This window comes from Hydra vulgaris, chromosome 08, assembly GCF_038396675.1.
Source record: "Hydra vulgaris chromosome 08, alternate assembly HydraT2T_AEP".
In the NCBI taxonomy this organism is placed as follows: Eukaryota; Metazoa; Cnidaria; class Hydrozoa; order Anthoathecata; family Hydridae; genus Hydra; species Hydra vulgaris.
Window position 1 is genome coordinate 19,955,001 of NC_088927.1, and position 21,607 is coordinate 19,976,607.

The following is a 21,607-nucleotide window of genomic DNA, read 5'->3' on the forward strand; positions in this document are numbered from 1 at the left end:
CAATTCCAACAAAATTTTGTAAGCAATCGATTGTCGCATCTGTAAGACGCCCTTTACCACCATGGCCTTTTTCTCTTTTCTTTAAATTCCTCAGCCGTGTTCAAACTCTCTTTTGATAATGTCCAACGCATTCCAGCTTTTCAACTTCTATATCAGGGTATGTATTTTTAACATTCATGTAACTTTTACTGTCTCCACCACCTAAATATTGAATATATCTTAACTGGCGATTATCAATAGAACGCTGAAAAACACGTTATGCTCCTTCTGGCTCCATACCACCAGCAGAACCTTGGTAATTATACTTACAAACATGGGAATTTCTCCATTGTGCATAAGCATTTGGATTAGACTTTTGAAGGTCTTGATTAATACTACAACCTTTACAATATCTAGACATGACTTCAACATCTAACACTTTGCCACTAACAGTAGAGATAACAGAAAAGACTCCATTCAGCAATGAATTTCCTCGTTTGTGCCATGTACCATCGCAAGATACACAAATATCAGTTGGTGCCAAAGATGTTTTTTGCAATTTATTTGCAGCATTTATCATTGTTTGTTCTGCTACAGTTTTAACAGCTGTTACAATTATTTTCAGTAGTTTTTGAAAGTTGTTTTTAGTCATAGGCTTAGGTAAATTCATAAGTGCAAAACTTTTTTATGCCTGCATATCCATGGCCCAATAGTCGCATGCAATAAATTATTAGCTTATTAATATCAAATCCTTTTTTATTATTATTATTGATAGAGGTGTAGAACTGATGAAGATAGTTGCAATCTTTTTTTTGATACTTAAGATATAACAAGGAAGATAAACCATGTAGCTTATTATATCTCTCACCTAATGAGAGTGTGGGACTACCACATTCTGGACACAGAAAAGAACTACAAACAGAAACCAAAACAACAACATCAATGATACGATAACCAGATATACAAGGTTTCAAAACAAGTGTATCTTCTAAGTCTTCAACTTTTCGAAACGAAGCTGACAAATTAAGTGAGTTTTCATTATTTTGTTCGAAAACACAAGTGCTGTTAGCAGCATTTAAATTAATTGTTGGCAACTCAATACTAACATTATCAGAAACACTATCAATGTTCACAGATTTATTAAGATTTCAAATAAATCCTTTCCTTTCACGGTGAGTTTGTGTACGTTGCTTCACTCGACAATCTTTTCCATTTTCACTAATAAAACTAAGCTGATAAAATAACACTTTAACTGATTTAAATTGTCGTACTTGATGTAGCAACCTTTACAAAAATTCTATAAAAATTCATAAAGAAGCTGTTCAAGCTTGTACATAATAGTTATAACACACATTAGGGTTGAATAAAGATAAAATGTAGGATGTATACAGTTAAACAAGTGCGTTGCTATGGCGTTGCTATTGCTAGGGATATCACGTTAAGACAGTTTATTTAAATAGATAAATTAAGATAGTTATAGGTTAATTTGCTACTTTTAAAACAATTTTTATAATCATACACAAAAAAAAGTAGTTAAAAGTAGTAAAAGTAGTTAAAAACGATTTTTTTTTTTTTTGAAAATTTTAAAATTTTAAAGGGGGATAGCCCCTTAAAGATAAAATCTGTGACCATTTTTTTACCGCGTGTTCGAAGTAAATGTCATAAGGATGGATTTTTCTCGTCTTTTTTTTAGAACTTAATATTGACTTTGATAATATTTTAAAAGTAGAGTGTTGTAAGTTTATTGCAATTTGTTTGTTTTTTTTGCAGTTACTAATGCTTTTAGTGATTTCATTGCTACTGAAAACTTCGTTCTTGTTCTGGAAGTGAATTGACATTGAAAGCATGATGGGTTTTTTTTCTAAGTTTTCAGTCACTTTTATATATCTATTTTCTATGTACCAGCCAAATTTCATTTAAAAATATTGACACGCTCATACTCTATTTTTGCACGTTTTTGATTTATTCTACTGTTGTAGAAGTTGTGGGGGGAGGGAGGGTGGAACAAATGATGCATGAGCTGGGTGTAATATTAGACTTACTTACCGCTGAAATAGCTTTTAATCAAAAAATCTGACACTTGGTTTTGATGCAGCATCACAGGAGGGTGTTCATTTAAATGTTGTGCACTTAACTACAGAATCTGTATGCATGGTTGCAGCTATAGATCAACTTCCTGGAGGTACAGCTTACGACTATTAGAGTCACATTACAAAATCATTTGATAATCTTGCCAAGTTATATAGTGACTTCTACCAGCTACAATTCACTGATGTGCCAAGTACTATTATTGGAAACATAACTAACACAATGAGTGACAGAGTAGCAACAAACCGTGCAACAGTTACTAAGTTAAACCTTTTTGGCAGAAATCATTAAATGAACTAAACTGTCACCATCACACCCCTTGGACACAATGACCAGTTTGTGCAAGTTTTCACTCAAAGCATTAGAGACCTCTAAAGGAAAACTTCCTGGAATAGACTGCATTGCAGCAAATATTGTTTTACAGCTAAATAAACTTCGCTACAAGGATGCAAAAGGTACATGTATAATATTAATCCTACTTTTTTACTTTAATACAATGTAATTTTGTGAAATAAGATATATAAATCTAAAATATCTTTTTTATTAGCATATAAATATTTTTTATTTCACATGCTCCTTATGCTCTTTAAAATAATTACTTTATGTTATTTAAAGGTGACCCAAAGGGTTTTATATCCTTTTTGGACCAACACAAACCGCCCAGAGGACTGCTACCATGCTACAGAGGGAACAGACTACACATTCTATTTCAGAAGTGGTATTTTGATTCATCACTATGAAATATTGAAGACATTTCTGTTTTCTGGCTTAGCGTTATGTGGAGGTCTGACATATAGTTTGTTTCAAGATTTTACATCTGAAACAGGTGAATCTTTGATATGGTTATATTAAACTTTATATTAAATGTTTCCATTCTCGAACACATTTAGATCTTAAATTGATAGGAATGGGTGAAATATTAAAGGCTATGGGATAAACCTTTAAAACCAATAGTAATGATGGTTGCAGCAATAGTTAGGGGATTATAGATTATTAGAGACTAATACTACGGTTTGTTTATAAATTTTTTGTTTCAGGTTTCCGTAAGTTATGTGCCCTAGCTTTAATTGGAAGGCTACTGACTGGTACTTGGACCACAAGTACCAGTCAGTAGCCTCACACCAGGTCAGGGACTTGACTACACATCTGGCATTCAGATAGTCAAAAATGTTCGGAACACTTTTATTGAAAGCAGCAAGGATCCTCTAAATCTAATTAAATAAAAAACTGATTTTTTTGGAAATATTTTAAAGATCCTGTTTTTGATTCAATAATCAGCTTTTGCCCAGTAACTGATGAAATGAGTAAAACATTAGCTGAATGTCTGAAGGCTTTTGTTAGTGTCATTGGCAGGCAGTACAAGCGTCAGTTCAACATGAGTTCTAATGATCAAATTATGAACCGGACTAAATCAGCAAGGCTTCACAACATTGACTCAGAAGAACTTATGAGTATGTTTAGTGTTGCAAAGCAAAAAGCTCCAAATGCCACGCTTTGTTTTCTTTCAAAACTTCGTGCTTGTAAAAATAAAACAACTGCTCTACTCTCCAAAAAGCCTACTGATATTCAAAACAAATTAATATTATGGACTATTTCTAATGCCAGAAAAAATCGGTTTGCAAATGCATAAAGTCATAAAGAAATGATGTCAGAACTTATAAAGCGTATGGCTGACAAAATTCAAAATAAAAAGGACAAAGAACAAAGGAAAATAGAAAAAATTTTAAAAAATTGTATGCCTAATCAGATAAAAGAAATAATTCCTGACTTAATAAATAAGAAAATTATGAGGCTTCTGATATTGAAGAAATTCTTATTGGAGCTGCTATTGGAAAATGTATTTGCCACTTGAAGTTTGATAAAGCCACTACCAGCCAAGATGTATATTTTGGCAGACTTCTTAGCATTAAAAAGAAGAACAGTGGTATATACATAGTTTCTTATTGGAAACCAAATGAAAATGAGAATGATAATGCTGTCGAGTATGAAATGAGCAACTATCTGCAGACATCATCCGTTGTAATATGGTAATATCATAAAAAAATGATGTGCAAATTGATTATAATAAGGTATATGTTATTGTAAATCATAATATGGTTTATGTACTTGCATTAATAGCTTTCATTTACAGATATTAGGTAAGTGTATTGGTTAGCAATATTTTTTCAATGCCTAATGTGTATATTAAGCCCCCTCACTCTCTTTTTTTTGCTGTTGTTGATGAGATTATGAAAAGATTTATAATTCTTTAATTGATTATTTTCATGTATCAGATATTATTTTAACTAGTCGTGTATTTACCGCATTCAACAACCAGGGTTGACTTGGTTGCAACATTCTATGGGAAACCAAAGCTCATTTACTTCTGGCTTTGAGCCAATAACCTGCTTTTGATATACTGTTTCAACTTAGAAAGATGACTTTTTGCTTGCATGGACACCAAGATGTTAGTGTTAGGTAGTTTAAATCAATTAGTATAGAAATCAGTTTTTTTGATTATTGTTTTTATACACCATATCTTTTCTTTTTCAGGCAACAAATCAAAGAATTCATTTGGTTCCATCAATATTTCTCTTTTAATGGCATAATGTGTTATGCATCAGAAGTTATTTTAACTTATTTTTAACTTAAAACAAAAACCTTTTTTTCTCCTAATTTTTGATGGGTTTTTTAGTAATTATTTTAAATATCTGATGTATTTTATCTATCATTGCTAGGTTTTAACTCAGTGCAGGAAAACTGAAAAATAGACTATTGCTTCTATGGATCTTTAATAAGTCAGGAAAGAGGTTAATTAATACTTATAAGATTAAATTATCAGTGATCACATATTTATAACAAATGAGATATTAATTTATTTTTCAGGACATATGCCTTCTCTATTAATAATGGTTTTGCTATGGTGATTTATATATTTATTTAAAAATCTAATTTTATTTTTTAAGATATTCTCGAAGGATCGACTTTTTCTATCTTTGGATGTTAACGCTAGATTTGCTTCAAAACTAGGCTTTCATAGCCACAATTCTGTTAAAAACATTAATAAGCATATGGAAAACAATTAATTTAGTTTAAATTTTATATTACGAAGTATATTTTCAAACAAATAAATCTTTTATTTATTGGGGTGGGCGTATTATTCGATGTTAATCAAGGCGATATACAAAAGATATTCTGATGCGCTTTTTCTAAATACATGTCTTCATTTCTTTAAATAATAACTAACATGAAATTTATCGCTAATTGTCAAAGTAATTAAACAATTTTTATTATTGTATGTTTTAGTATCTATCATGGCTTAAGTCGAAAATTTATGTGGCTTGAGTAATAAACAATGGTACGGTGGGGAAAGCATGCCTTGATTGTTCCCCAAAACTTTTACTATGGCATAAATCATATCCTTTTCCGACTTTTTGCTCAAGTCATATTTTTCGCTTGCAAAAAATAGATAAAATTAAAGAGATTATTATTTTCCTTCAGTTCACTGTTTACCTTCTAGAAGGCTATGTACATTTATAATAACGCAACAAATGGACTTCGCGTTTTGATATATAAGCCTATATACGTAAAGTGTTTTTTAATAAGTATTATCTTTAAAAAAAGTTATTAAATAAATAAATTTATGAATAAAATTTTTAATCGTATAGAAATTGATTTATATTATATTATTTTAAAATATATAATTTTTTTAATTCGTTAATAAAAATAATTTTTTTATTTAAACAACATTAATTTTTTTCTGTTATAAGTTGAATACAAATATAATCGGGGCAAAGTAATGCGCTGAAAACTAAACAATGAAGTTTTATTTTAAAACCACCGGAAGCCAAACGCTAATTTTTTGAGTTGGTTGCATTTTTCTTAAGCATTCCTTTTAATGAATTTTTGACACTTAAATAGGCATAACTTTTAGTAGAATCATTCGTTTTTTATGAAATTTTCACCATTGTAATACTGATTAAAAGCTCTTTACAATGATGTATAATAATTAAATATTTGAATAGTTTAAAAATTTTGCACAAATACCTACATATTTATCTATTCCTAATGTTAACTTATTGAACTATTACACACTGTGAAAGCTTTTATGAAACGTGTCTTAGGTCAGATGACATACCTCGACAGTAATTGGAAAATAAACTACTTATATATCAAAATATAAATTATTTAAAATTTTATTTTATTTAAAATTGTTTATTAAATTATTAATAAATAATTTTAAATAAAATAAAATTTTAAATAATTTTAAAAAATTGAATAAATAAAATAAAATTATATATTAAAATAAAACCTTTTTTTTTTGAATAATATAGAATGTTGAGATTGCGCATACGTTTAATGCTTTAGTTGAAAATCACAATTGTTTTAATTGATTGGCACGATGTTTTAAAGGAAATCCATGGTTGTTTTAAATGGATGTCACGTTTGTTTTAAATGGATGTAAAAACCGGTAATAATATATATATTTACATATAAATGTATTATTATACATTTATATGTTTCCCAGTTACATTATAAATATACTTTATTGAACATAAAACTACCAAATTAAACTTAATATTAGGAGTATTTTTTTCTCTATTCAGACTAAAAGTTTTAGTTGTAACACCTTACAGCTTATTTATTCGAAGGCACACACAAACAAACATTATTTTAATGTTCCCAATATTATTCTCAATATTTATTCACTTTGCAATGACATTGCAAATGGAGGAAGCATTCTTTTAACAGTGAAAAGGTAAAAAATTGATAAAAGAGCAAAAGAAAAAGAAAAAAAAATTGTTTGGAATAGAAAATTTGAAAAATAAAAAAAATAAAGGGAAAACAATGAAAATATTAAAGATTAAAAATCGAAGAAAAACATCAAATAAACTGAAGAACTAAACGCAAAGTTAAAAGAATAAAAATGTTCGCGATAAATTCGAAAATAAAAAACTTTAATAAGTTATTAAAAGAAAACAAAAATAACATTTTTTAAGTTTTACTCATTTATGTTATTTGGATTGCTTATATTATCATGTATTTTTGTGTAATGTTTACTATCCTTTCTTCTTGTGTTCTTTTTACATTGTCGCGAATTTCTATGTTTTGTTTATACTCTTCACTGTTTAAAATTTCCGTTAAAAAACGGAAAAATATTCTGTTACTTGCACGGAAAGTATCCTTATATCCATGTATGGATGATGTACGGATGCATTAATTAAGGAAATTTTCCTAAATATTCAAATAAACGGAGATTTCCGTTGTATTAATAACTGCAGTTATATATAACATATTAATCCGCCATAAATGATGATTTTTCAAACTTATTTTTGGGTACACAATTAGCGTCAAAAAGAAATAGAATCAAATCAAATCAAATCAAAATATTTTCACTTTAATAATAACTGCATATATATATACAATCGTGCGAGACATTTACAAACAGTAATAAACTGATAACGTTTAAAGACCTATGATGGTATAAATTATAGCATAATAATAATAATGATAATAATAATAAGTAACAATAATAACAATAATAGTATTAAACAGTAATAATAATATTAAATACAGTAATATAAAAAAGTATATTCTATATATATTTTTTACTATATATAGATATATATTTACTATATATTTATCTATATATATAATAGTGATAACCATTAATAATAATGCAAAATAAAAAGTATACAAATCATAATAATATCAATAACAAAAACTATAACAGGTAAAAAGAGGTAAAGAAAATGGAGAGAAGTTTAACGAATTTGGAAGAAAAGTCAAAGAAGGAGAAGTCCTAGGAGAGTTTTGTTATGTACCAGAATTTTTTTAAGCATAGTATTTTATAAGGAAATAGAAATATTGAATATGCATTAAAGTATAATAAAAAGAATCAAAAAAAAAAAAAAAAAAAATTGTTATAAAGAATTAAGCAGGGCGATTGCATAGAAAATAGTTTAACGGGTGATGCGGAAGTTATCGGACAAATCCTAATTTCATTATTTGAGCATAATAATTAGTTTTTGTGGTTTTATGCGTAGGAATAAACGTTCTTTAAAATATAAACTTTATTATTTGAAACACAAACATTTAAAATGAGGTTAAATGCAACTGAACGAGAATCTTTTCGAAAGCGACTAAAAATGTTTTTTGTAAATAAACCTAATATAAAAAAAAAAAAAAAAATCGTAAATCATTTTGAAGGGGAAGGATTTGCTCGAAGTACAATATATGATAACCTAAAAAGACTTGAAACTGTTCAATCGTTTTCTGATAGAAATCACCCTGGTCGTCCGACATCCTGGACTAGAGAAAAGAAAGCCGAATTAACGAGACTTGTCAACAATCGAGAAGGGGTCAGTCAGAGAAAAATAGGTATTAAATTCGGTGTAAATCAATCGACAATTGGTCGTCAGTTAAAAAAAATGAATATTAAACATAAAAAACGTGAAAAGACTCCAAAATACACTATAGAACAACAAATAAAGGCAAAGAAAAGAAGCAGGAAACTAGTTAACCAACTCTATAACACAAAATCGCTTTTAGTTATCGATGACGAAAAAAACTTTTATTTTGCAGGGGACAACATGCCTGGAAATTCTGGATACTACACAGACAACAAAAAGACATGCCCAGAAAGTGTTCGTTTTATAGGAAAAGAGAAATTTCCAAAAAAAATTATTAATGTGGATAGCCATATATGACCGTGGTATGTCCGAGCCATTGTTTCGCACTTCCAAGGCTGTAGCGATCAATTCATAAATCTATATTAATTAAAGTTTAGAAAAACGACTTCTTCTATTTATTCACAAGTATCATGGAGACTTTAACTATTTATTTTGGCCAGATTTAGCAAGTTCTCATTATTCTAAAGATTCTCTAAATTGGATGGACCAATATGTCTATTACGTTGATAAAGAATCCTATCCCCCCAAATGTGTCTCAAGCACGACCAATTGAAATTTTTTGGGGACATTTGGCACAGAAGATTTACAAGGGAGATTGGCAAGCTTCAACAGAGCAAGTTTTGATTTATCGAATTAAACTAAAACTACAAGAAATTGATTTAAACTTTTTACAGTCGCATATGAAAGGCGTCAGAGCAAAATTGAGATCAATTGCAGATGGTGGTGTTTTTTCATATAAAAAATAATATATCTTTATTAAAAGATAAATGCTTTATTCAAAAAAAATCTAATAGTAGTTTGTTTTTTTATTTATAAATAAGTTATTGACGTTTTTATTTTGTCCGATAACTTCCGCATCAGCCGTTATTGTTTATTTATTACATGTTACATGGTTTAGTAACAATGCCACAAATTTTAGAGCCATATAAACTTTACAGGATGGTGAAAATGAGGGTATTTGGTTGTGACTAAATGAGCATTTATATATTTTTATGCTTTATTTTTATTGAGCTTTATATTTTTGTTTTATGAGTTTTATATTTTTATTTTTATTTTTTGGTTTTATATTTTTATTTTTTATTTTTATTTATGAGTTTTATACTTTTAGTATATTAAAAATTTAGTTATAGAGAATAGCTTGGGGGTGATTGCATAACTGATAGTTCATTGATTATTTTTACTGAGGATAAACTTTTTTACATGGGTTATGAAGGCATTTCTATTTGTCATTTTGGAGAATATTTTTTTAGTTTCAATAGGAAGAGAGTTCCAACAGTGAATTGATTGATACTTGATTGACTTTATACCATACTTATGTGTTTGTTTTAAAGGCATAGAGAGACTACAATAAGATACAGACCTAAGTTTATAACTATGAATATCATTTGTGAATTTAAAGTAGCTAGTAAAACAGCTGGGCGTATTATTGTGGACAATGTCCCATACAAGAACACAGTTTGATAAGTAGATAAGTTCGTCAAGCTTTAAAAATTTTAGAAAGATTATATAGTATGTCAGGACTAAGACTGTTAGGTTGAAAGTGAATTATTCTTAAAGATTTATTCTGGAGATTTATAAGTTTTTTTTTATAAATGGATGAACTTTGTCCACATATCTGACAACCATAGCGTAGATGGGAGTTAAAAATAGCATGCCAAATATTCCTAAGGGTTTTGTAGTTCACAAAATGCCTTATTTTGGTAAGCATTCCATTTGCTCGACTTAGTGTGTTTGATATGGATTTAATTTGTTAAATGAACAAAAGATTTTCATCTAATATTATGCCCAGATATTTTATTTTATTTACAATATTTAGTTTTTGACCACTAATTCAAAAATTAAGTTTTTTGGTAATTTTTTTGCCTTGAGGTTTAAATAGAACTAACTCAGTTTTTTTGGCATTCAAAGATATTTTGTTTGATCGCAACCATTGAACCAGTGATGCCAGGTCATAATTTAGGTACTTATTTAGCTTTTTTAAAGACTTATCTACAATCAGAAGGTTAGTGTCATCAGCAAAATGGTACACCTTTGAGTATTTAATACAAGTGTTTAAATCATTTATGTAGATAAGGAAAAGAAGGGGACCCAGAGTGGAACCCTGAAGAACCTATAGATGTAAACTTAGTAACCGATGAGATATTACCAATAGTAACACTTTGTGGACGATGATTTAGATATGACTTAAACCAGTTCAGAGCAATTCCCCTTACACCATAATGATACAGCTTTGATAATAGAATTTCACGGTTGACAGTATCAAAAGCATTTGCAGATCAACAAATACTCCACCAGCAAATTGTTTTTGATCCAAAACCTCGCGTATGGTTTCATTTTTATCTATGAGTGCTTGGTTAGTAGAGTGCTTCTTTCGGAATCCAAATTGCAGACTATATAAGCTATCTGATAGATTTAAAAAACTAAGTAGCCTGTTATACATAAGCTTTTCAATTAGTTTACCTACATTTGAGAGTAAGGATATAGGTCGAAACACAGCCGCTTTTAAAAATTGGAACAACTTCTGCAACTTTAAATAAGTCAGGGAATATCCCTGATTGAAAAAATTGATTTATTATAATACTTAAGGGGAAGCTCAATTCTTGAGATGCTAACGTCATTATTTTTGAAGGAATGCTATTGGGTCCGGTGCTTTTTTTTGGATTCAAGTGAGAGATATAGTCATTTACTTCTTGAGAAGTAACTGGAGATATAAAAAAAGTATCAGGATTTTGGTTTTTTAGATACTGGCTGAAGTGAAACCTAGGAGGTTTAATTTCTTTAGCAAGATTATCTGCAATTGACGAGAAGTAATCATTAAATGTGTTTGCAATTATTTTCTTGTTAGTTTTAGTTTTATTAATAATATTAAACTATCTATATTATTGTTGTTCTTTGATTTAATATAAATAATACTCCTTATTCCTTTCCAGGTTTTTTTAAGGTTATTTAGATTTTCATTAAAGTAGGTTGAATAATATGTTTTTTTTGAGTATCGCAGTAGGTTACTAATTTGATTTCTATAATATTTGAATTTTTGAAAGTATTGTATTGAAGTAATGATTCCATTAGTAATCCACGGCTTTGATAAGGATTTATTAGCTTTTTTGGTAGACATTTTGAAAGGGGCATGATTATCAAGTAATCTTTTAAGTCCATCAAAAAACTTAGAAGTAGAGTGATTAGCACAATAGTTCCCTTGTTGGTTTAGTGAAAGCCAATCAGTTTCTTTAAGGTCTTCAGAAAACTTTTTTCATAAAAATTTTTAAAACATCTACGAAATAGTTTGGGATGAGACTGTTTTAAGTTCTTGCATGGAAAGGATACGAACTGAATAAGATGGTCAGCAAGGCATACTGTTAGGTTGCCTGATTTAGTATTTTGGGTGTGACAGTTTACAAATATATTATCTATGAGTATCTTTGATTTTGGAGTAATTCTGGTTGGTTAAGTAATTAATGAGAAGAGAGAGAAAGAGCATATAAGATTTAGAAAGTTAGAAACATCATTACAGAAGTCATATTTTAAAAGATTAATGTTGAAGTCTCCTAAAAGTACTATATTTTTATTCTCTAGTGATAACTTGTCGAGTAGGATTTGTATATAAGTGATATTGAACTCACTAGTGCTCATACATGGGTGGCGATAAGTGCAATACCTACAATAATATTTTTTTCTGATGGCAGTAAAATTTTAATAAAGGTTGATTCTAGTTCTTTTTTTTCTTAATTTTGAGGTCTGATCTCAAGTTATAATTTAATTCAGATTTTATATATATAATAGTTCCTCCTTTATTAGAATGAGAATCAGTACGTTCAAAGACATAGCCATTTAAAGTGATATCAGTTCTAAGTGTTTTGTTGTGATTTAAGTGAGTTTCAGATATAGCAATGATATTGGGTTTATTATTCATAAGGGAAAGCAGAAGTTTTAGATCATCAAGGTAATATTCCAGGGATGATATATTAACATGTAAATAGGTTTTTGAATCAATACTAATAGCTTTGTTATACTCTGTTGTATCATAGTATTTACAATTAATATTATCATTGTCAAGTTTATTTTTAAAAAGATTATTTAGGTTAGATGAAGTGTCATAAAATAAATTATGAGTAAAAGTATTTGCACCATTTATAGTGACCTTAAAATCCTTATCTGTCAGAGAAGATTATGGTAGAGTGTTTTCCAAGCATTTAAAACAGTACCAATAGCCAGATTCAGTCATCAAAGAGTTGTAGAATTTTTTATCAACATTATTACACCTAATGTGAATCCACTTATTGCAAGAGTCGCACTGTATTGCTTTTTGATTATATGTTACGGTCTTATAACAAACACCACAAGGAGACTTAACAACCATATTATTCACTTCAGCATTTAGGATAATGAAGATGAGAAACGGGAATTCGGTTGAACTAAACTTATATTTGTATTTTTATTAGGTTTTTATTTTTATTTTTAATTTATGAGTTTTATGTTTTTATTCTTATTTTGAGAGTTTTATATTTTTATTTCTATTTTCTGACTTTTATATTTTTATTTTATTAGTTTTATTGTATTTTTGGTTTCAAATTTTAGTCTATATATTATATTTTATATACTAGTGAACACTATGCATTACTGTGTGTGAGTATTTCGATGAAAAGTAAGAATGCAACAAAATTTAAAAGTAAAGAATGTAACACTTTTGAAGTTTATAAATGCTAGTAGAGATAATGTATTAAATATTTGTAGTCTAAAATATAGTTACTTATAAGAATCAGATAATAATATATAATATGATAGATATATTATAAATACTATATAAGTATTATGATACTGTATAAATAATCTTTATATTTAAATAATAATTATAAATAATCTTAAGACAATATTTATAAAAGAATATTTATAAAAGAAATATTTATAAAAGTTGACAATTGCATCTTCTTCGATTATTTACTGAAAAATTTGTAATGCTAGAAACTGTTTAATATAATTTACTGAAAAAATTTTTATATGATATTTATAATATAATTTTTTATAAAATGTTATAATAAAATGATATATTAGTTTATGTATATATATATATATATATATATATATATATATATATATATATATATATATATATATATATATATATATATATATATATATATATATATATATATATATATATATATATATAAATTATGTTCGTGTGTTCTACAAACAGAGTGCTCAATGTTCTCAAAGAACAGAGCAATAATAAATTAGTAAAAACACTTATCTAATTTTTGTTTTCTTCAACACTGTGTTTCCAATTTAACGGAACTTAACGGAAAAAACCCATTGCATTTGAACGGAAATATCCGTTTATTTACGGAAACTTCCGTTTACATGTGATGGGTTTTTCCGTAAAATAACGGGACGTTTTGTCATCGTAGCTGCCGGAAATTTTCGTAGAAAACGCGATATTTTTTTAACCGTTGAACAAAGAAATGCTGGGAGCCCCTTTTCTGTGAAAGTAGCCTAAAATGGCCCCCTTTATTATAAATCAAAAATTGACTATAACTGATTTGTTGATGATACATAATCTTCTGTTCATTATTCACATTAAAAATGGACACTTAGGTTGATAAAATTTTAAAAGTACTACTTTTATATATATTCTTTTTTCCGAAAAATGAACAATAAGAAAAAATTAACAATAAGAAAAATTAACAATAAGAAAAATTAACAATAAAAAAAACTATTTTTTGGATGGTTTACTCAAATGTTTATGGTCAGCTGAACAATATTCTAAAGTCAAATTTGTAATAATTAATGTCCAAGCAAGAGATTTGATAGGGGCTTATCTCACCTTTGGGGCCCGTTGTGGACCACTTTCCCTTAATAATAACAATACTAAAAAAAAACCATTAACATTAGGTTATTTAAAAATATAACATTTCTATGTTTCGTTCAATTTTCAAATGATGTTAACATGAAATATCCTGTATATAAAAAACCAGATAAGGTTATGTAATAATGGCCAAATAACGGATACCGAATAATAATACTCTCCGACCCGGATATCTGGTCTGATAGTTTATCCGGGACACCCCTAAATATTATATAAATAACCTAATAATTCTAATATCACATTAAGGAATCACACAATACAGATAAAAATAAGGATCAAGCTTAAAAGAACTCGAATATACTATCAATTAAGAAAATAACTTTTTCAAATTTATTTTTAAAATAAAATAAAATTCCAAATTTAAAAAAAACTCAAGTTTCTTTAAATTTATTAGGTTTCAAAGAAAAGCTCCGTGATATTACTTAAGAAGTCTTCCAAAATTTATATGCAAATAATGTTTATGAACAAGGTTGTAATTTCTTTGGTCATAATTGTTTTTTGGTTTCATTGCATATAAATTTGGAAAGGATATAGGCATAAAGTTTACTTTACATTTTACATAAAGCAAAAAACAATAATAATATTTAGTTGATATATATTAAGAACATTCATTTCCAATAAAAGAGGTCTGGTACGAGTTTAACGGTCTTTAAAGTTTTTTAATCGTGCATGATGCTTTTGTTGCCGATATAGCGGATCGAATTTTTTTTTTTTTAATACTACCTCATGCAATATTTGCATAGTTTACATTGCATTATATAAGCGAGTAAAAAAAGTTGAATTAATGCATGTCTATTTATAAAATTTCTCACTTTATACAATACTTCAATATTTTTTAAAACTTTGTGGCATAAAGTATTGGTATGATTTTTCCTTTTAAGATTTTCACCAATAAAAACACCAAGAAAATGTATAACTTTTGATTGCTTTATTATTATTACATTAGAGAGCCTAATTTTTGAATCACCAATACATTTGGCTAGGATGTTTCCAACGAAATAAATATTATTAAAAGCTGTAAGTAGTAAGGACATTTTTTCACATTTTGTTTGTGTCATCATCACCATTTATTAGTGTAAAGCAGCGCGTGATGTATTCAGATGCTTTTATTTCAACTACTTATGGTTTTGATTTGTTTTAAAGTTTGTTTATTTCAAAAGAACTATAAGGATAATCTTGGAAATAAAAGCATATTTTATTTCACAAGTTTTTATTTCAAAATTCACAATTGTGAATTTAAGTTTATTTTAGAGAGTTAAATATGAAACAACAAGCCATAACATTTTTTTTATTTTGCATTCAATTTTAGAGTTTAAAATAAACATTTTAATTTAATCGTCTTACATAATTAAACACTAGGAGACTTAGTTTAATAGTATCCTATTTCTTCACCTTCTTAAGTAGGCAATGCAAGGTTAGCTCAGTGTGATGTTAACATAGTAATAATTCCTAATAGTTAAAATTGATCATTTTTTTAGTCTTACTTTTGTGAAACGTTTTTATTGTTTTCATCAATTTTTTTCTGCTTCAAAGTCTAAAGCTGATCAATCCTGGCCATTAACAAAAATATTCCCATGTCGTCTTAAAAAGTCTCTTTTCAGTGGTGTAACTACAGGGGTGCAAAGGTGCAAGCCGCACTGGGTAAAACCATCAAAACCTGACGCAGAGGGGTAGCACCAGAATGAATGAAATATAATCATGACAGAACAGCTCATGTTTGTGTTAGTTTATTTTTGCATTTGACCTAACCAATATATTTCAGGTTTTAAATTTTAGATATTTTTTAATAATAAATCTGCTATTTCTTCATTTTTTACTACTTTCTTCATTTCACAAAAAATCTTTTGTCAAGATTATTCCGTGTCGTTGGTCTTGTTTGTGAAAGTCTAGAGGAGTGACACCAAAAATTTACCGTACTGGGTTACATTAACCACATCAACGCCACTGCTCCGTAAATAGTAGGTTGTAAATTCTGCTCACGTTTTTTAATATCCTGCTAAACCCTATCAAAAAATCTATCTGCTGAATGGTAGTAATGCTCTCATTTGGGGAAAGTAATGGTAGTGAGCATATTTTTAAATCATTGCTTTTTCAAGGAAAGAAGAATCAACTTTATGTGTATTTCTTGCTTTATCAATAGCAGGCATCTAAAAATAGACAAAGAATTGATGCATTGGAAAATGCATCAAATTTTTTACAACGTATCTCTCTCTTATCTTCATAGGCCAACAATTTTTTGTTTCCGCCTTTATTTTCAAGCCAGTTCGGGAATAACGGACAATTAATATAAAATAAATTTTATCGTTAAACTTTTAAATGAAATTAAGTTTTATAAATAAAACACTGCAAACAAACAAATAAAAAGTATTATTATTGAATGATTTCCATAAAAAGAAACAGACAAAAAATATATTTAATTTCATTAATATAAGATGTCTTCTTATTATTATTTTATATCACCATTCCATAATCAGTTCAGTTGAACAAAAAAGTATGAAAGTATGAACAAACGCTAGAAATGAAGAACTACTTTTTCTTTTTCTCGTTTGAAGCATTGTATCTTTTTTTCAATGTAAAATAGGAGATTAGGTAACGCATTATTCTTGCCCATCGCAATCCGCCATTTCATTAACTTCTTCATTTTTTTGAAAATGGCGCATACCGTGTTTTGAAAATAAACTCTTCTAATTTATATAGTTAAAAAAACATGGCAACTAAAGCATGTTTAGAGAAGTTTAAAGAATTACGCTTTTTTATATATTACAACTTGAAAGTGCTCTATTTTTACAGACAGTAACTGCGCAAAAAAAACAAAGGTTCCTATTAAGAAACATACATTTCTTTGATTAGAAAACAATCGCCTAACGTGCATTGGATCTCTCAATTTGCGAAAAATCGAGAGATCCAAAAAAGTCTCTAAGTACGTGCTGAAAAAATACAAACTAATGCCTTTATTAGTTCTAAATCTACTGCGTTTAGTTCATTGTAGCCTAATGGTGTCTTCATCAACATCAAGGTTTTTAAAATATCATGAGACAATTATTGAGGATGAGAAAATTAAACCTGGTAACTACAAATATAATCACTGATAGTTGACTTCATTCATTTGCAAATGCGAATAAAACTTACAAAGACCTTAACTACCCAAAGATTTGGAGTATCAAGCCACGGATATGCTTAACGTAAGCTAGTTCACTGAATTAAAAACATCTTTAGTGATTGATAATAACAAATTTGCTGGGAAGAGGTATCGAACTAAGAAAGAGCCTAAAGTTAAGAGTTCAAAAATTAATAATAATCATTTAACAAGTCTTTCCTTTAACGGCAATCGCGATAAAATAATTTTAACAGAAAAGAAGTTTGATAAATACTATTAAAGAATATTTATAGAGGAGTTATGATAAACCAGCTTCTGAAAAAAGTGTTGCCTTTGGTGAAAGTACTTGCCCGGTGATAAAACAGTTGTAAATACTAAAGTTCACAGTTGTCTTGAACCGAAGATTAGCGAAAAGCATTACAATGGGCAGTATGTCAACTACATTTCAACGATTTTTATCTACACTACCGTTTCGAAACCTTCTATAGTTTCACTTCGTAGAGTACTTTCTACACTGGTTCTGAGCCAGAACTTAAACCACTGCGCCACGGCCACACAATATGATGTGTCTTACAAAAAACAAATATTTTGAGACAAAGTATAATCGCTAGTATACGGAGAACAAACAGTGACAAATAGTGGGGAGCTGTATAAATAATTGCCGATAATAATTGTCTCTGCCAAAAGTAATAAAAAACGCTTTGTTACTAAGACTTTTATCTGTGATTAAGGTTGTTAGTTGTCAAAATAAAAAATCACCAATCAAAAAACTTAACAGAAATTTTTAGTCCTGAAATGCAAAATCTATTAACACCAGAAAAGATATTAGGCTATAAAAAAAAGTCTGAAATTTTTCAATGTGTTTTTATTGTATTAATGAGAAAATGATATTAAAGAAAACTGTATACGTTAAATTTTCTAAATAGTAAGCGTAACAAAATAGTATAATGATTTCCACTTTTTTAAATGTCTCTTGTTATGGAATCTTATTAAAACTTACTAAATCAAAATGAAAGTTATAAATGGTGGTTACTGATTTACTGATAACTTTTTTTTTGCAAGGAAGCGCTGTTTGTGATCACATTGTCTTTTACCTGCTAATCCTTTAGAACAAGTAAAGTTTTTTTTATTGTAAGTGATTTCACTATATCTTCTATTTTGACTATTTTAATTTAAAGCTAAAATAGTGAGTAAAAACAAATTGTGTACTAGTAAAGTAGGTGTAAAATTTTCGAAACTTGCATAAGCTAAAAAATCTTAAAAAAAAAATACTGCTTTCCCATAAATTTTATCAATGTATAACTAAAGCCTTTTATCTAGGTATATATATAAAGTTTGTTGACACATTCTGAAAACATTCTGAAAACATTCTGAAAACTTTAATCACTGGAAATATAAACAGTTATTGAACAACAAATTTTCAACAAAAATTTATTGATCACTTTGATTTTTTTTTTAAGAAATGTTGTAGATAGGGATATAAATATACATAGATGATATATAACTGATAAATATAATGATGATATATAGCTTGATGTGTACCTGATTTCTCGCTTATTATAATTTAAGAATTTTATACAATTTTAATTTTTAAAGAATAAAAACTTTTAATTTTTCAAAACTTATTTTCTTACCTTAAATTTGCATCCAATATTCAAATATTGACATGGAATAATTGTATTATCGCAACTCTCAGTAATATGGGAAGACATCTATGAAAAGTTTCAAAGATAAAGTTTTACCCAAGTGAGTTTAATGTTTCAGTAAACACACGACGTTTAAAAGACGTATTAAAGACGTGTTAACGATGTCTAGACGTAAAGTAGACGTTGTTTAGACGTTTTTAACGTGTCAAATGTTTAGTTGGGTAAAAAAGAATACTTTTAATATTAAACAGCTATTTAGATTTTAAATCAAACCTCTTTACGCAAAATTTTCATTCCACATTGATTTACACAACAAAGAGGTAAACGTTCGCATTTTTCTTCATGAATCTAAATGTAAATTTACGAGAAAATTTAATTTTTACTTTAATTTTATTAAATTTAACATTTCTTTTAGCACATTCATCAATAAACATTATCATCATCATACCATTATCATTATCTTAAGGGCCTACCTGAGGAGACGCGTCCGGGGTGTCTAACCCCCCAACAAAAATTACATTCAAAAATAAGTAGGTAAATTTGGACACTGGAGTCGGCAAATAATAGCCAACGAGGACCTTTTTTTATGTTAACATCTTGGTTAGCAATATGTTTTTTCTAGGCCTTAAATGGCAAAAAACAAACCTGTCACCCCCCCCCCCACCTCACTCCTTATCAAAAACTCTTTGGGAACCCAGCTAGCACACTTACGTTGGGCCAACATATGAAAACACATTGCGAATGTTGGCTGTTTTCTCCGATGCAAATACAAAGTTGATCCAATTTTAGTTTTATTATATTTATATTAATGAAAACCTTAATAACGGCTAACGATTAAAATTAGTTAGGAAAATTACATTGGTCCAACGTTTGTAAAAATATCGGAAAAGTTGGTTTTTCCGATCTAAACCCAACGTTGATCCAATGTATAGGGATCAAGGTTGATCAAATGTGTATAACCCCATATTGATCTAATGTATATAGATTAACATTGATCCAATGTCTATAACTCAATGTTTATCCAAGGTGTATGGATTAACGTTGGAATATATACATTGGATCAACGTTGGGTTATATACTGTGGATCGACGTTGTGTTTTCATCGAAAAAAAGCAGATATACAAATATGTATTCGTACAACTTATAAGAATTATTTTTCATCTAAATATTTCAGTTAATTATGGAAATATAATTTGCTATTATATTTTTCTTTTTCTAATATAGCAAATTATTAAGCCACAATCAAAACAAACATGAATTTATGTTTAATTAGATGCGATAATTAAAGATTATGATCATTATAATTATTAGTGTAAAAGTTAAAGTTGACTATAACTTAGTTCTTCCAAAATTTACTTAACTCTCGGCCTTAAAGCGGTTATGACGCGCCTCTTTGGGGGCTGAAAATGTGTTTGCGAGCCTTGGTGTGGTGGTCTATATATGGCAACTAGCCGGAGGAGAATAAACCACAATACCAAAGTTAAAGTTGACTCATATAAATGGATGAAATACATGCGTAAGTAAATATACTTATAAATACTTATGTATAAGCATAGATACACTTATACATATATTTTCTTTAGGATATATTGTGCAAGTAAATACTTGTGCAATATATCCTGTTCCCTGCATATTTACTTATACAATATATCCCAGCATATACATATATTCTTTTTTGACACAAAAATATTGTTATTTATGATTAGACAATCAGACCAGCTCTTACTTAATATTTGAATGTTTTCTGTACCTTTCGTAATGTGATGCTTGTGTAAAAGTCCTGTATTTTTTTTATTTTACTTAATAAAATCTTTACTAATAATATTTAATTAATCTTCTAAAACCTTTCTCCATATTCTCAATTTTTTTCCGCATAACGGCTCAAAAACAAAAAAATATAAAATTAAAAATACAAAAAAATACAAAAACTAAAAAAAACACATTTATAGAGTCAAGAAATTATTTTAAAAAGATAAGCAAATATATATTGTTAAATATTTTTGGATATATCAACGTTAAATTTATGTGAAAAGCTTTTTTTAATATTATAAACGCATGTTATAAAAATATATAAAAACGGAAATATATATACAAAGAGGAAAAAATGTAAAACTTATTGTATACAGTATATGCTTATTTATTATGCAGAAATAGTATATAAAATTTGTAAATATTTATTATTTTGTAGTAATATATATATATATATATATATATATATATATATATATATATATATATATATATATATATATATATATATATATATATATATATATATATATTTAGAATGACATATGCGCATAAATATATGATATGGAATGTGTATGTATATACTCAAATATAAAAAACTAAACTTTATTCCGAAATAATAATAATATCTCGAAGTATAATAGTTCCGAAATAAATTTACGTCCGAAAAAAGTTGAATATAAGGTTGTGTAAACGTAAATTATAACGTTGAATCAACTTAAAATACACTGTTTCACCAACGTAAAATACAACGTTGTGCCAATGTAAAATACAATGTTGAATCAACGTAAAG

The 21,607-nt window shown here is 28.0% G+C and overlaps 1 protein-coding gene across 2 annotated transcripts in view; it reads right to left on the bottom strand.

Moving 5' to 3' along the window:
- The window catches only part of LOC136083673 (TNF receptor-associated factor 5-like), a 156,691-nt gene that overhangs the window by 67,090 nt on the left and 67,994 nt on the right, over positions 1-21,607 (bottom strand). For both annotated transcript variants that reach the window (XM_065803232.1, XM_065803233.1), the window contains 2 exons: positions 19,339-19,413; positions 19,054-19,131 (listed from right to left, as the gene is read on the bottom strand). In XM_065803232.1, coding sequence (XP_065659304.1) covers positions 19,054-19,131; positions 19,339-19,413 — 153 coding nt within the window. The remainder of the gene's footprint in view (positions 1-19,053; positions 19,132-19,338; positions 19,414-21,607) is intronic.